The sequence below is a fragment of the Rhynchophorus ferrugineus genome, unplaced genomic scaffold, assembly GCF_030347505.1.
Source record: "Rhynchophorus ferrugineus isolate W39M unplaced genomic scaffold, kcgeb_rfMv2 rfM9, whole genome shotgun sequence".
Classification (NCBI taxonomy): Eukaryota; Metazoa; Arthropoda; class Insecta; order Coleoptera; family Curculionidae; genus Rhynchophorus; species Rhynchophorus ferrugineus.
The window spans coordinates 26,191,625-26,204,721 of NW_027472588.1; the positions used below are offsets into that span (position 1 = coordinate 26,191,625).

The 13,097-nt window shown below is 36.2% G+C and overlaps 1 protein-coding gene across 1 annotated transcript in view; it reads right to left on the minus strand.

Annotated features, from left to right (window-relative positions):
• vkg (Collagen alpha-1(IV) chain viking) overlaps nt 1-13,097 on the minus strand; it is a 138,201-nt gene that overhangs the window by 7,044 nt on the left and 118,060 nt on the right. Inside the window, exons 12-20 of the mRNA XM_076413549.1 lie at nt 9,362-9,474; nt 8,940-9,296; nt 5,189-5,419; nt 4,922-5,118; nt 4,498-4,864; nt 4,197-4,442; nt 739-990; nt 455-682; nt 56-397 (exon numbers count right to left, since the gene is read on the minus strand). Coding sequence (XP_076269664.1) covers nt 56-397; nt 455-682; nt 739-990; nt 4,197-4,442; nt 4,498-4,864; nt 4,922-5,118; nt 5,189-5,419; nt 8,940-9,296; nt 9,362-9,474 — 2,333 coding nt within the window. The remainder of the gene's footprint in view (nt 1-55; nt 398-454; nt 683-738; nt 991-4,196; nt 4,443-4,497; nt 4,865-4,921; nt 5,119-5,188; nt 5,420-8,939; nt 9,297-9,361; nt 9,475-13,097) is intronic.

Consider the following 13,097-nt stretch of genomic DNA (forward strand, 5'->3'; position numbering starts at 1 on the left):
CATATTCCATCATTATAATAGTTTTTCGTGGGAATATATTGTTGTGTATTTATACCTTTTAATCCAATTAATCCAGGTAAACCTGGTTCTCCGATATCTCCTCGTACACCTTTTAGGCCCTTAGCGCCTTGTAACCCGATTCGGCCGTTTATTCCTGGAAGTCCAACTTCTCCAGGAAAACCCTGATATCCTGCATCACCAATGAGTCCCATAATGCCATCAAGTCCCCAATCTCCCTCGTCACCCTTGGGCCCTTTTTCACCAGGTAGACCCGGCAGACCGGGCAAACCTATATCTCCCGGGAAACCAATTTCTCCGCGGGGTCCAGGCGTTCCAGGGAAACCGTCGTAGCCACGTTCTCCTCGTTCTCCTTTAAGGCCGGGCAATCCAGGTAAGCCTTAGAGAAACAATACAATGTATAATTATAAAAAATCGTAACGGTATGTTGTCTTACCTCTTGGGCCAACATCTCCCTTAATTCCTTTGAAGCTGGTAGAACCATAACCGTAATCTCCAGGTAAACCGGCTACACCTTTGGGACCTCGTTCACCATCCAGACCGGGTAGGCCTTCTCTACCGGGCGAACCTTGTAAACCTACGTCTCCTCGTTGTCCTTTCACGCCTTCTATAGATATACCGGGGATACCTCTGATACCAATGGGGCCTTCAGGTCCAGCCTCTCCTGTTTATTAAATATCCAATGAAAGATTATCGTCGAAGGCGTATGAAACATTTTACCTGGTGCTCCCTTTTGGCCAGTGATGCCTGAAAGACCTGGCAGACCATCTTCGCCATTCAGGCCGGGTTCGCCAGGTTCGGGATTTTGGCCTGGAAGTCCAGGAGCACCCGGAGCACCAATGGATCCGGGCATCCCTGTGAAACCAGGGGTACCGGGTTCTCCTTGTGTACCCTTCAGACCGTTATCGCCTATATCACCGCGACGTCCAGGCCATCCAGTGTATCCAATGTCACCTTCAATGCCCTTAGCACCTGTAATGTTATCGTTTATCGAATATGAAATCGTTCTCGTTCTCTCAAAGACTGTGCAAGTGCAATAATAAAAGAGTTGCTCGCAAATAAGAGATACTTAAATAATAGGAAAAAATTATGGAGTTTATTTTAAGTCGCTAAAATTGCAGCATCTCAATTATTTGAAAAAAAAAACACATCAAAGCCAAGTAAGCCAGTTAGCGTTATCGATGACATTGATAAAACAGTCGTAGGCCACCTGAAATCATGTCAAGATTTTTCCCTGCAAATGGATGAATGTACAGACATATCCGATAATGCCAATCTTATATCTTTTGTACAATATAATTTTGAGAATACTAGTTATTTATGAAGAGTTTTTGCTTTGTATCTTTTGCCAACAGCAATGATGATTCTAATAACAAAAATAACATTGAATGGAAGAAGTAATGATGGCACACGAGCAATGTCAGGAATTCGTACTGAGCGTAATGGATGTTTTACTTTTTACAGCAACTATGCAAGAGTGTGTTAAATTCATACATTTATAAAATCTCGTCCACTGAATTCAAGATAATTCTCTGCTTTGTGCAAATAAATGGGAAGTTATCACGAACATCTTCTTTTACACTGTGTGGTGTGACCGTTATCAAGAGGCAATGTCTTAAAAAGGCTTATTGAATTAAAAGAAGAAGTAAAAGTGTTTTTAGATTTAGAACATCTCCCAACGGCACAGAGATGAAATATTTGAGTTTAGGACAGATTTTATTATGTTAACTGGTCACAAAAGTAGCTTAAATCTCTGATATTTTTTTATAGTTAAATAATCTAAACATGGCACTGTAACAATATTTAAAGCGCAAGACAAGGTGAAAGCTGCAAGAAAAAAGCTTAACATGTGGGCACAACGCGCGGAAAACAGAAACTTCAAAGCATTTAGTAATTTAAGTGAAATAGAACAAAAAAAAGTATCTTAACTCAAATTAAAGAACATTTATTATGACTGGAGAGGATATGTTCCTCCAATCGATGGCAAATCGATATTAATTCAACTGTCAACTAATACATCACTCAAGGAAATATTTGACACAAGACCATTGATAGATTTTTAGTTATCATATAGTCGAAAAATCTTGAAACAGAATCTGGCCGCACGATCTTAGAGGTTTTTCAGACAGCGACTTTATTGCCTCTTCGACAACCGATTTTCCTGTTTCTACCACGACAGTAGTGACGGTTTCAACTACCGACGATATTGTACCAGAATCCACACACACAGTAACGGCAGCAGCGCCTAATGAAGCTGCTGCGATAGCTTCTACCGTCCCCACAGCTATAATGACTTCTGTAATGGAAGCAATTGTAGAAGATTTGACATGCGTGTTAGCACTGTCAGTATCGGAATCGACCAATAAAGCCACCTTGTCTGTCCCATTATAACAAAATCTGTGACGACAGTGACAGTGACTGAACCACTGACAGGATTAACAAGAAATGTCTTACTGGATTATCCTACAGGTTGTTCCAGTTAGTCTGATCCAGTTCAAGATATATCGAAGTTTAGTTTTATCAGTCCTAAACAGTTGTAATCTCTCCCAAAAACAAAACAAACAAGGAGGATAACTAAAAAGCGTGGTAAAATGGACTTAGATGTAGCACAAACCTTCGATAAGGTTTGGCATGAAGGCCTTGCTCATAAACTACAGAGAATGATACCAAAACAACACACCAGTCTACTAAAATCGTAGATTACAGCCAAAATGTTGAGAGTTAAACAAGAAGAAGCTTACTCTACAACAAAAGAAACTAAAGCAGGTGTACCACAAGGAAGTGTACTGGGACCAATGCTATATCTACTCTACACTTGTGATATACCACAAATGGAGCATATTACAATCCTACATTTGCTGATGATACTGCGATTATAGCTGTTGGGGACAATAGTGAAGAAGCCTTACGAAAATTACAACGGTCAAGTGACAATATAAATAATTGGACACAACCTTAGAAAATATAAATTAACGAAAGTAAATCACAGTTCACCTACAATCAGATCGTACAAGCACCAATAACATTAAATAATACTATTATTCCATATAACAACAACGCTAAATATCTCGGAATGAATCTTGATGCAAAACTTCGCTGGAAGAAAGGAAAGTATTGGAATTGAAATATAGGAAAATGTATTGGTTAATTGGAAGAAAATCACAATTATGAGTACATAATAAATGGCTATTATATAAGCAAATACTGAAACCTATATGGACATACGGAGTTCAATTATGGGGATGTTCTGCAAAGAGTAACAAAAACAAAATACAAATTTTTAAGAACAAAGTCCTGAGAAGTATTGTGGGCGCACCCAAATACTAGGACTGACTACCTACATGGATGGCCTCAGATATCCACAGTCAGTCATGATTTTCAAGATAATTGCAAGGGGGCACGTGGAAAGACTCAATTCTCATGAGAATATTGAAGTATTGCAATTTTTGGATACCATCAGACTCAAAAGAATTAAACCATCTGATCTTGTGCAGTGTTGTGTAGCGAGGTGCGGTTAATAAAAAATACAGCAGTGACATGTATAAACGTTATTTCTCCAGACACTGAGATAGGGCCGATGGGTTCTCCTAGTTACATACCTAGATTTAAGTTATCATAAAGACATTGCAGGTTGATCCACGATATTCTTTTGAAGAATGAATCTCTCCAAACATGTACTTACAGATGCAACTTACGAGTGCAACACAATTCTAACAGTAGACTACATATTGACTGTATGCAGGAAATACTCAACAAAGATTGAGATAGGGGGTTAGGGATGACTTAAAGGATTGCTTGGGCATGAGAAAGCTGGATAATTTGATGTCTGTCATGGGAGCACTAATAATATCTAACCATAAATTAGCAAGGTAAAAATCTTTATCTACCTTTTTGAGTTACACATTGTAAAGTAGTATAATTTGTACATTACAAAATAGTGTAATTACGAGCTTAAAAACTTCTTGATTCTGATGAGTCGATGACTAATAAAAATAAATAAATAATGACAGGAATAATAAATAAATAACGTAGGCTCTAAATAATCAAACCATTTAATCTGTTTGATCGTTAATTAATGAATAGGAACATAATCACTCTGAAGGCAATATAAGGAGTAGTGGCAATTAAAAATTTCATTAATGTTAACATTTTGTTTGGAATAAAATATTCCTACTTACCAGTCAGTCCGATCATGCCAAAGTCGCCAGATTCACCTTTCTGTGCGGTACCCTGTTGGGTGATACCTGGAAGCCCTCTCTCTCCTTTTTTACCTTTAGCCCCCATTGGACCCTGCGGTCCGGGATCACCTTCTATTCCGTGCAAACCGGGGTATCCAATTTTTCCGGGTTCTCCTTCCATACCCCTCTCCCCCTTTAATCCCGATGGAGCAGGTGAACCGCGATCACCTGTCTCACCCTTTGGACCTAACAAATATGCGTCGTGTACACGTATGATTAGGAAGATCAATAATTAACAAACCGGTAAAGCCGTCTAAGCCAGGTGTTCCAGGAGCTCCGGATATTCCTGTGTCACCGGTGATACCTTTAATACCGAACAGTCCTGCGTCTCCGGGTTCACCCTTTAGGCCAAAACCACCAGGTTGTCCAGGTATTCCTTGCTCGCCCTTTTGGCCTGGTCCTCCGGGTAGTCCAAAAGTGGCGATACCTTTATCGCCTTGAAAACCTTTTGGCCCTATTGCTCCAGGTATACCAGGGAGACCCGGTCTACCAAGATCGCCTATATCACCCCGTTCGCCTTTTTGTCCTAGGAAGTTTGAATTGCCCTTTTCACCCTGAGGGCCAAGGAACCCCGGACGACCTCTAATTCCAGGAAGACCTGGTTCGCCCTACGTTCATACGAATATATGTAACGTTGCAATTTCAAAACATGTTCTACATCTTACCTCAAGTCCCACAGGACCTGGGAATCCAATATCGCCAACAATACCCTTGAATCCTGTTGGACCGAATAAACCTTTTGGGCCCGTTAGACCAGGGGCTCCGGGATAACCCAGATCTCCTCTTTCTCCGGGTTCGCCCGGCCACCCCATCATTCCTTTACTTCCAGGAATCCCTGGGAAGCCGTCATCTCCTGGTGAACCTAAAAACAAATGAGGATTGGTTGTGTTAATATCATACTCATATTGCGTCATATTTCTCGTATATAGTACCTGGCAGTCCAGGAAATCCGATCTGCCCAACATCACCCTTAGCACCATTTAGTCCATTAGGTCCGCTTTCGCCATCTTCTCCCGGTGGTCCAATGTCTCCGAAGAATCCTATTTCTCCAACAGGTCCAGGTCTACCGGAAATTCCAGGCAGACCAGGAATCGATATGCCTCGCTGACCAGAAATACCTTGTGATCCTGGGGAGCCCGAAAAACCAGGTGCTCCTTTTGGACCTGTGGAACAATTGTCAAATAAAAAAAATTAATTTTAAAAACAATGTATTGCAGCAACCTTGAGGCATGTCAAATTTTAGATCGTAGGATAACTATTTATAAAATACCCAGAAATATAATTATCGATGTCGAACACGGGCGGGGTGCTAGCAACGTCAACTATGAAGCGCTAACGATTATCTGGCAACCCCGAGACGTTTATCTGGGATGTTATTGAAGGGTATTTTCATCATTCAGTATCTGACAAGCGTTCAGACGTGCTACCATCGACTGCCCAAGCCTCGTCTCCAGGTATCACCGCTGCCATCCGTTTTATCTAATTGTATTTTTCACATTTTTTTATATAGCCAATAAATAACGGTCACATAATGTAAATACCACTGTTTCCTTTCGTTTTACCTCCATTCACTGACCCACATGATATACCTTAAAGTGGTAACCGCGACGTGATCTTTCGCAAAATTGGGTTTGGTCTCGTGAATGGAGGGTACGTGCAACATGGTATTTTACGTGGCCCTTATATTTTTTCAATATTTTTAATACGATTTTACTTTTGTTATTTCAAACATTTGTTCCTCATTAAATTTTGTTTTAGTGTTGGAACAATGAACCTTAAATTTAATTTTATTATTATCATTTTATTTAAAAAAAAATCCAAATTTAATTTTTTGACAATTTTTTGAATTCTTAGAGCTTTTGATATCACCTTTTAATCATCAGCATCCCGACTAGATATTTGTTTCGGCGCTATGTTTAAATCATGATGTCTTCCTTCGCTCTCAATCTCAGTCATATTGGCAGGCATTTTAATTTTAAGGGCTTTGGGCAGCTTCGGTTGGATACCGTCGTTATTTGCACAACAACCGATCCTCCCACACCGTCGATTACGGGAGCTCTGTCCGAAAAATAGCTTGTTCTCAACGTCGTCGATGGACCACATTCAAGTGCCAAAGCGACGATGAAGCAACGGTATCTGTAGAACCGAAAGATATCAACAGCCTTACTAGCGCACAACCACCGTACCGTTTTGTCAACCGTATAAATCAGTTTTGTTTAATTATATGCAAGTGTTTTAAAGCGCCTTCTATACAACATACTTTATATATATATATATATATATATATATATATATATATATATATATATATATATTTAATATATATATGTCACAATGTTACCACATCAAGGTCGCTATAATACTAGAATTTTTTATATATATATTTATACCTTTTTGTATATTTTTTGTTACGAATTATATGTAAAATTCTAGTATTATAGCGACCTTGATGTGGTAACATTGTGACGTTTTGAAGTCACCAATTCTGATTCTGATGTCTGATGTACAAAATTATTTCAAATATTTCATTTTATACATTAGTAAAAATTAGTGTTGGGAACTATCGACTAAAATCGACTATCGACTGTTTAGTAATTGACTACTTTTTACTATCGACTGTTTTCAGTCGCTATTTTGTGTCCGATTGATTTTGCTACTATTAACTATCGACTGTTTCAGTCGTACTTTTCGTTACTATTTTTGGTTCTACTTGTTTCATTCCACTGATTTTTAACCTTCTGGCTCTGTCGTCCTAGCCACGACCTTGACAAAAATGTACCCAATTTATGCTTATATAGATTTATATGTAATATATTTAGTTTCACGATTTTTTTGATGGTTGGTTGCTTGTAAATAACAATATATTATATATTAATATTATATAATTTTGGTACAATATTTTTCAAGATTGTTAATGTAATAGCGTAAAAAGATTAAAATTGTGAATGATAAATAGTAAAATATTTTGACTGTATTTAGAGCAATAATAGGTAATAATTCGATTACTCTCTCGATTTTTGTTTAAAAATATTTCCGTTCAATAATAAATAAGGCATTTATATCATTTCGTTTAAATCATTTTTAATTGTCATGGATTAGTTTTTTTTCTATGATTAGGTATATGTTTAATTTTTATATACTATAGCTGGTATAGCTGACCCGACAGACTTCGTATTGCCTCAATCGATAAATAAAAGATTTAGTAATCCGTAATTAATAAAAAATAATTCTCGGTATGAATGAATTTTTATTATTATTTTAGATTAATTACACATGATGTTTCATACTTAAAAACAGAGTTTTCCTGAAATACTGGCTATTTATAAGACTTCAATTAGATATTTACAAACATACACAGTTATGATACAGATTGTTAATCAATTTAAAGCTTTCTGATAAACTATATTTTTTGTTTTGTTTTGTGGTGCGTAAATAAACAAAGATGACGGTTTTCCGATGCGCAAACACGTGACCTATAATTATCCATGCGCGAAACAGGGAAATTCCAAGTTGATTCCGCAAACTTCCAACGACTGGTCTTGAGATTTATTTATGATCATCGCAAAGGCCAGACGTACTGGAAATTGTGAACGTTGAAAATCGAAGGGTAAATACGTTGGAATCATCGGTATACGCGGGATCAAGACTTCCTCCCCTTTGTATTTTCCCTTTATGATTGTTGCCTCAATGACGTTATTCATCATCTTTTTCACAGTCAGTCTTTACTTTGCCTCCAGCGCAACATAATCCAGTAGATTCACCACTGTATTTTAACGCCTTGAAATATTTAAAAATTATTTTCATTTCCCCAACTGATACCGATTTGTAGGAACACAATAATCTATTGCCGCAACATAGTGGAATGCAGCTCGTTCCAGGATCACAGGACAGCACTGTGTCTGCGGAATCGTCCAATTTCATTATGCCGTGCAGTAAAGTAACTTGTAAGTAATCAAAGTGAGAAAAGTTCTCGCGCACTTAGCAGTAACTGTCACTATCACAAAAAATTAACAAAAAAAGAGCACATAATTTATGGTTATTGTAAATCTTTAGTTTTTAGATTTTGTTTAAATTCTATTATATTGTCTATATTTGTTATAATATATTATTTAAAAATAGCAATTAAGACAAAATACAATAAAACATTTGTGGGGTATTATTCAATTCCATAGAAAAATTCCTATATTTTTTACAGATTCACAGAAAATTAAAAAATAAAAGTAATTCTACTTTGTTTAAAATTAAGTTATAAATAACATGTTATGTATAATTATTAGAATAGTATTCAGTAATTATTTTTTCATTCTCTTTATTAAAGTTAGTTCGTGAAGGAATTTATACATCTCCGTCTCTCCTATACTACCGTCCGAAAATATAACCACGTATAAAATTTACTACCCAAGCAATTATCTCCGTCCTTTCCTCTCTCACAATTTATACATGAAAGGATTGGTAGATCTTCGTCTGACATCACGAATTGGAAAAAAACTGTCGAAGAGTGGATTTGACTGAAAATAATAATTACTATTCTAGCTAGTTTTTCGACTATCGATAGTTCGCTAGTAAAAATACACTTTTTTGTTCTTAATCTCACTTAACCCCTTAATAGTACGTATATCATTTTTCATAAACTCAGCAACACTTACTAGTACATATTATAAACAGAAAAAAATCTGTAATTACCTCTTCCGCCCTTTTTTCCAGGAAAACCTGGTATGCCTGGATATCCATCTGGTCCAGTTTCCCCAATATCACCTTTTTCTCCTACACTACCGGGATGACCCATCTCTCCGTAAAGAATACGTTGCCCGGGATCTCCCCGATATCCTTTGAAACCCTTTAATCCTGCATCCCCTGGTATGCCCGGACGACCCGGCGATCCACTGGGTCCCCTGGGGCCCTGATCTCCGTGCTCTCCAGGATAACCTTTCTGACCTTGGGGCCCTTGAAATGATTTACCGGGCGACCCAGGATTGCCAGGTAATCCGGGGTATCCAAGGTCTCCTCTGATACCCTTTAGGCCACTCAATCCAGTAAGACCTTAAATGAGTAATAGAATATATGTTGATTATATTATCTGCTCCTCCTATCGAAAGTTTAATTACCTGTGTCTCCCTTTGGTCCTTTCATGCCGGTATCCCCCTTCCTATCTATCAAATTTTCAACGCCTCCATCCGAACCACGTGGACCAACATCACCTCGCTTGCCTTTCACACCTCTGAAAACAAAAGAAAAAACAATTAAATTTTGCTATTCCATATCATATAAATAATAACTATTTAAGGCTGTATTCTAGTATAAAAAATGTAAAAATCAACTTTTTCACATTTTCAAATAACTCTTTAATGGTGAGTACAGAGTTGAACGGCGAACGTTCCGGGTCTGCGAGAAGATTCGGCATGGATTCGGTGAAACTCTCTTCCTTCGCGGTGATCGAAATCAATTCGTGGGGCGTTCGTTTCTTCTCGGAAAGTTTCGGTCTCCAAAAATCATTTGGCGGTTTTAATTGTTTGGTTCGGAACCCGATATTCTGTTGTTTATAACCATACTTTTCACAATGGCATGAAAAAATAAAAGGTCCTGTGAATCATTTTTCGACGGTATGTGTAGTGTTCTTTTCCTAAAAAGCAATATTTATTTCTAAAATTAGTACCGTCTCATCGTTTTCAAAAGAGTATCAAATTATTGTTATAATAAGTTATGATAAGGAAGAAAATACGAATAATATTAAAATTCAACTCTTTCGAAGTTTATGGTAAGAACATAACATAAAACTCTTATGTATATATGGCTTTAGTATTCTAGTTATAGATCCGTTAAGAGATTTCATACATTTACAATTCTGTAAAGATTACAAAATGATCCAAAATCACCAGGAGATAAGATGTAAATTTCACTATGAGGTAGACATAATAGAACATTAAATTAAGAAGATTATCTTTATTTGGTGGCACAACATTTATAAATGGAGTCATCAGGCAAATCATCCGTCAATGAAAGGAACAGAAATTGTATAAACAGGTATGAATTTGTATTTACTGTATGATGTATATTGTACATTTTTTATTGCTATTTTGAAGGTGAAATATTTGTTAACTGGGTTTAAATTATTTTAGACACAATGGATAGGTAGTATCTGAAAGTCATTGTGGCGAACAGTGCAACTAAGCAAAGTTCATGCGCATTACGACTTTGGACCAATTTTGAAACCTGTTCTTCGCGAATGTTCGCCAAATTTAGTTCTGCTCATGCGCATTTTCAATTTTCCCACGAATTGTTCGAAGCTATGCGGTTTTGACGAGTTTGGTACGATACAAGTCAAGTAGACTACATGAGAACTCAATTCTTTGATTAATTTTATTTATAACATCTTTATTAGATTCGCTTTTCCTATGTACTTGGATTAATTCACAATCAAGACGAATGCGAGAAAATAAATCAATATGTATTCCTCAATTATTAAATTATAATAACTTATAGCTATAGTTTGCACTAAAGGTTACACGAAGGGTATCTTTATATAAGTTCGTTTTTGTTTTTGTTTGTAGCGATAGGCATTGGTAATCAATCGAAAAACCTTGTTTTGACAGCGTTGTATGACTAGTTGAGTTGAATTTTTAGTGCAACCCCATATTTGCACCCAATAGGTTCAAATTGGCTTTATAATTGTATTATAGATCAACCTCTTTGATTTTGGATCAAGTTGAGAGTATCTTCCGACTAACCAGTACAGTTGTTTTATTTTGATTCTAATGTATTTTGCTTTCGGTCTAACGTGATGTTTCCAATTTAATCTACTGTCAAGATGGATTCCAAGGTATTTTGTTGATTCTGTTTGAGGAATCGGGCATCCATTGAGTGATATAATTAAGTTTTTAGTATTTGGCCGCAATGCAAAATTAACGTGGATAGATTTGGAGCTATTAAGTTGAATTTTCCACTCATTCGTCCATTTGTAGATTTTGTTGATTGCCATTTACACTTTTTTTATTGCTCTAGGCAGAGATATATCTTTTGCCATAATAATTGTGTCGTAAGCAAAGGTTCCAAGTAGTGTTTCTTTTGTTGTTGGAATGTCAGCAGTGTAGAGCAGATACAGGATATGTCCTAAGACGCTACCTTGTGGAATTCGAGCCGAAATAGTTTTAAATGTCGAGAACGCCATTTCGTCCGATACTCTAAATTTCCTTCCGAAAAAATATGACTCCAGCTATTGATAATAATTACGCGGATTAGTTAACAATTTGCTCATCTTACAGATTAATCTCAAATGCCAAACCCGATCAAGAGCTTGTGAGACATCCAGGAATATTGCAGGGCAGTATTTCTTTTCCTCAAACGTTCTTTCAGTAGCCGCAGGTACTCTGTGCACTTGATCCATTGTTGAATATTGATTTTGATTAAAATGCTTCACTAAATTCTTTAAATATAGTAAATTCTCCTTGAGTCTTTTTTCCTTTTAAAGGCAAACTTCTCAGTTACTTTTTACTAGCCATCTGGGAGATAAAAATTAGCATTTCAGATTCGAATTCGTCTTCCGATCATTCCAGTTCAGTCGTTATTAGTGCAGTATCAATTGCCATTGTATCAAGCCTAGTAGTGTATACAGATCTACTGCGAAGCGAGAACTTTTTGCATTTTTGCAGCATTTGCAGCATTGCAGCTGAAGCATTTTGCGCCTGGCCTAATCTACGGCTGCTAACGGTGAGTACATATATACAAGAAGCGAAATAATATGATACGCAGAATGGAATTTTCGGATTGGTGATGCGCATAATCCGCTATATTGCTCTTTCTTTCGTTGATTGAGTGGAAACAACAAATAATCTAGAATATTTAGATTTGGTGATGTATTAACATTAACATTTAGTGATGCAAGTCCATAACAATAATAATTAAATTGTTGTGTTACTCTAAGAGTTGCTACATAAATTGGATTAAGGTTAATTTTTTAAAGGCTAAAATATCCAAACAGCATCAATTTTACTTATAGTCGGAATATTAACTGACAAATTTCTAACAAAACATTTTCAAGGACAAAAAATAGTCAAATAAAGGACAGGCAATAAAGTCAATCTTGACCTCGATATAGCTAGAAATTTCAAAATGATAACAAAAAGCAAATAAGAAAATTATTGTTTTTGTTCAAATCAAAGCATTGTTGAAGGTATGAGAGAAATATTAAACAATTGTACTAGAAATATTATTAAAGGTAATAATAACTTTTATACACATTTTGTTGTAAGTAACTACCCATTCGTTTAGATTGGTAAACATACAATACGTTAGCCAACAGCTAGTGAGTACAGTTGTTAATTCATAAATGGGGTTTGTCCATCAAAAATAGTAGCAAGAGTAACTGATAAAAATTAGACAGATTTTGCAGGAATAGTGGAGAAAAATACTTTGAAAAGATCAAATTTACTAATAAGAGTTGACCTGAATTGAATAATGAATAAACATATAACATTAGTCATCAATGATACCTTAACGATCCAACGACTACTACTCTGAAGGGGAGGAGTGAAACAAACAAGGAAAAAATAATGTTTTTTTTAAAGAGTCTAGGTAAATAAATTATAGTTTTGTGAAAATAATGATGTATTCACTGGAGACTGCCTTACTTTGAGATAGATGAATGACATATACAAATATGATTTCCTATACCATAAGACATATTCAGCACCAAAGGGAAAACGTTGTATGTAGATATGTGTACATTTCACTATGAGGTACATAAAATGAAACCATAAATTATAAATTTTACCTCTATTTGGTGGCACAAAATAATTTGGAGTTATCAATCAATTTATCCGTCAGAGATAGAGAAAATAATACATA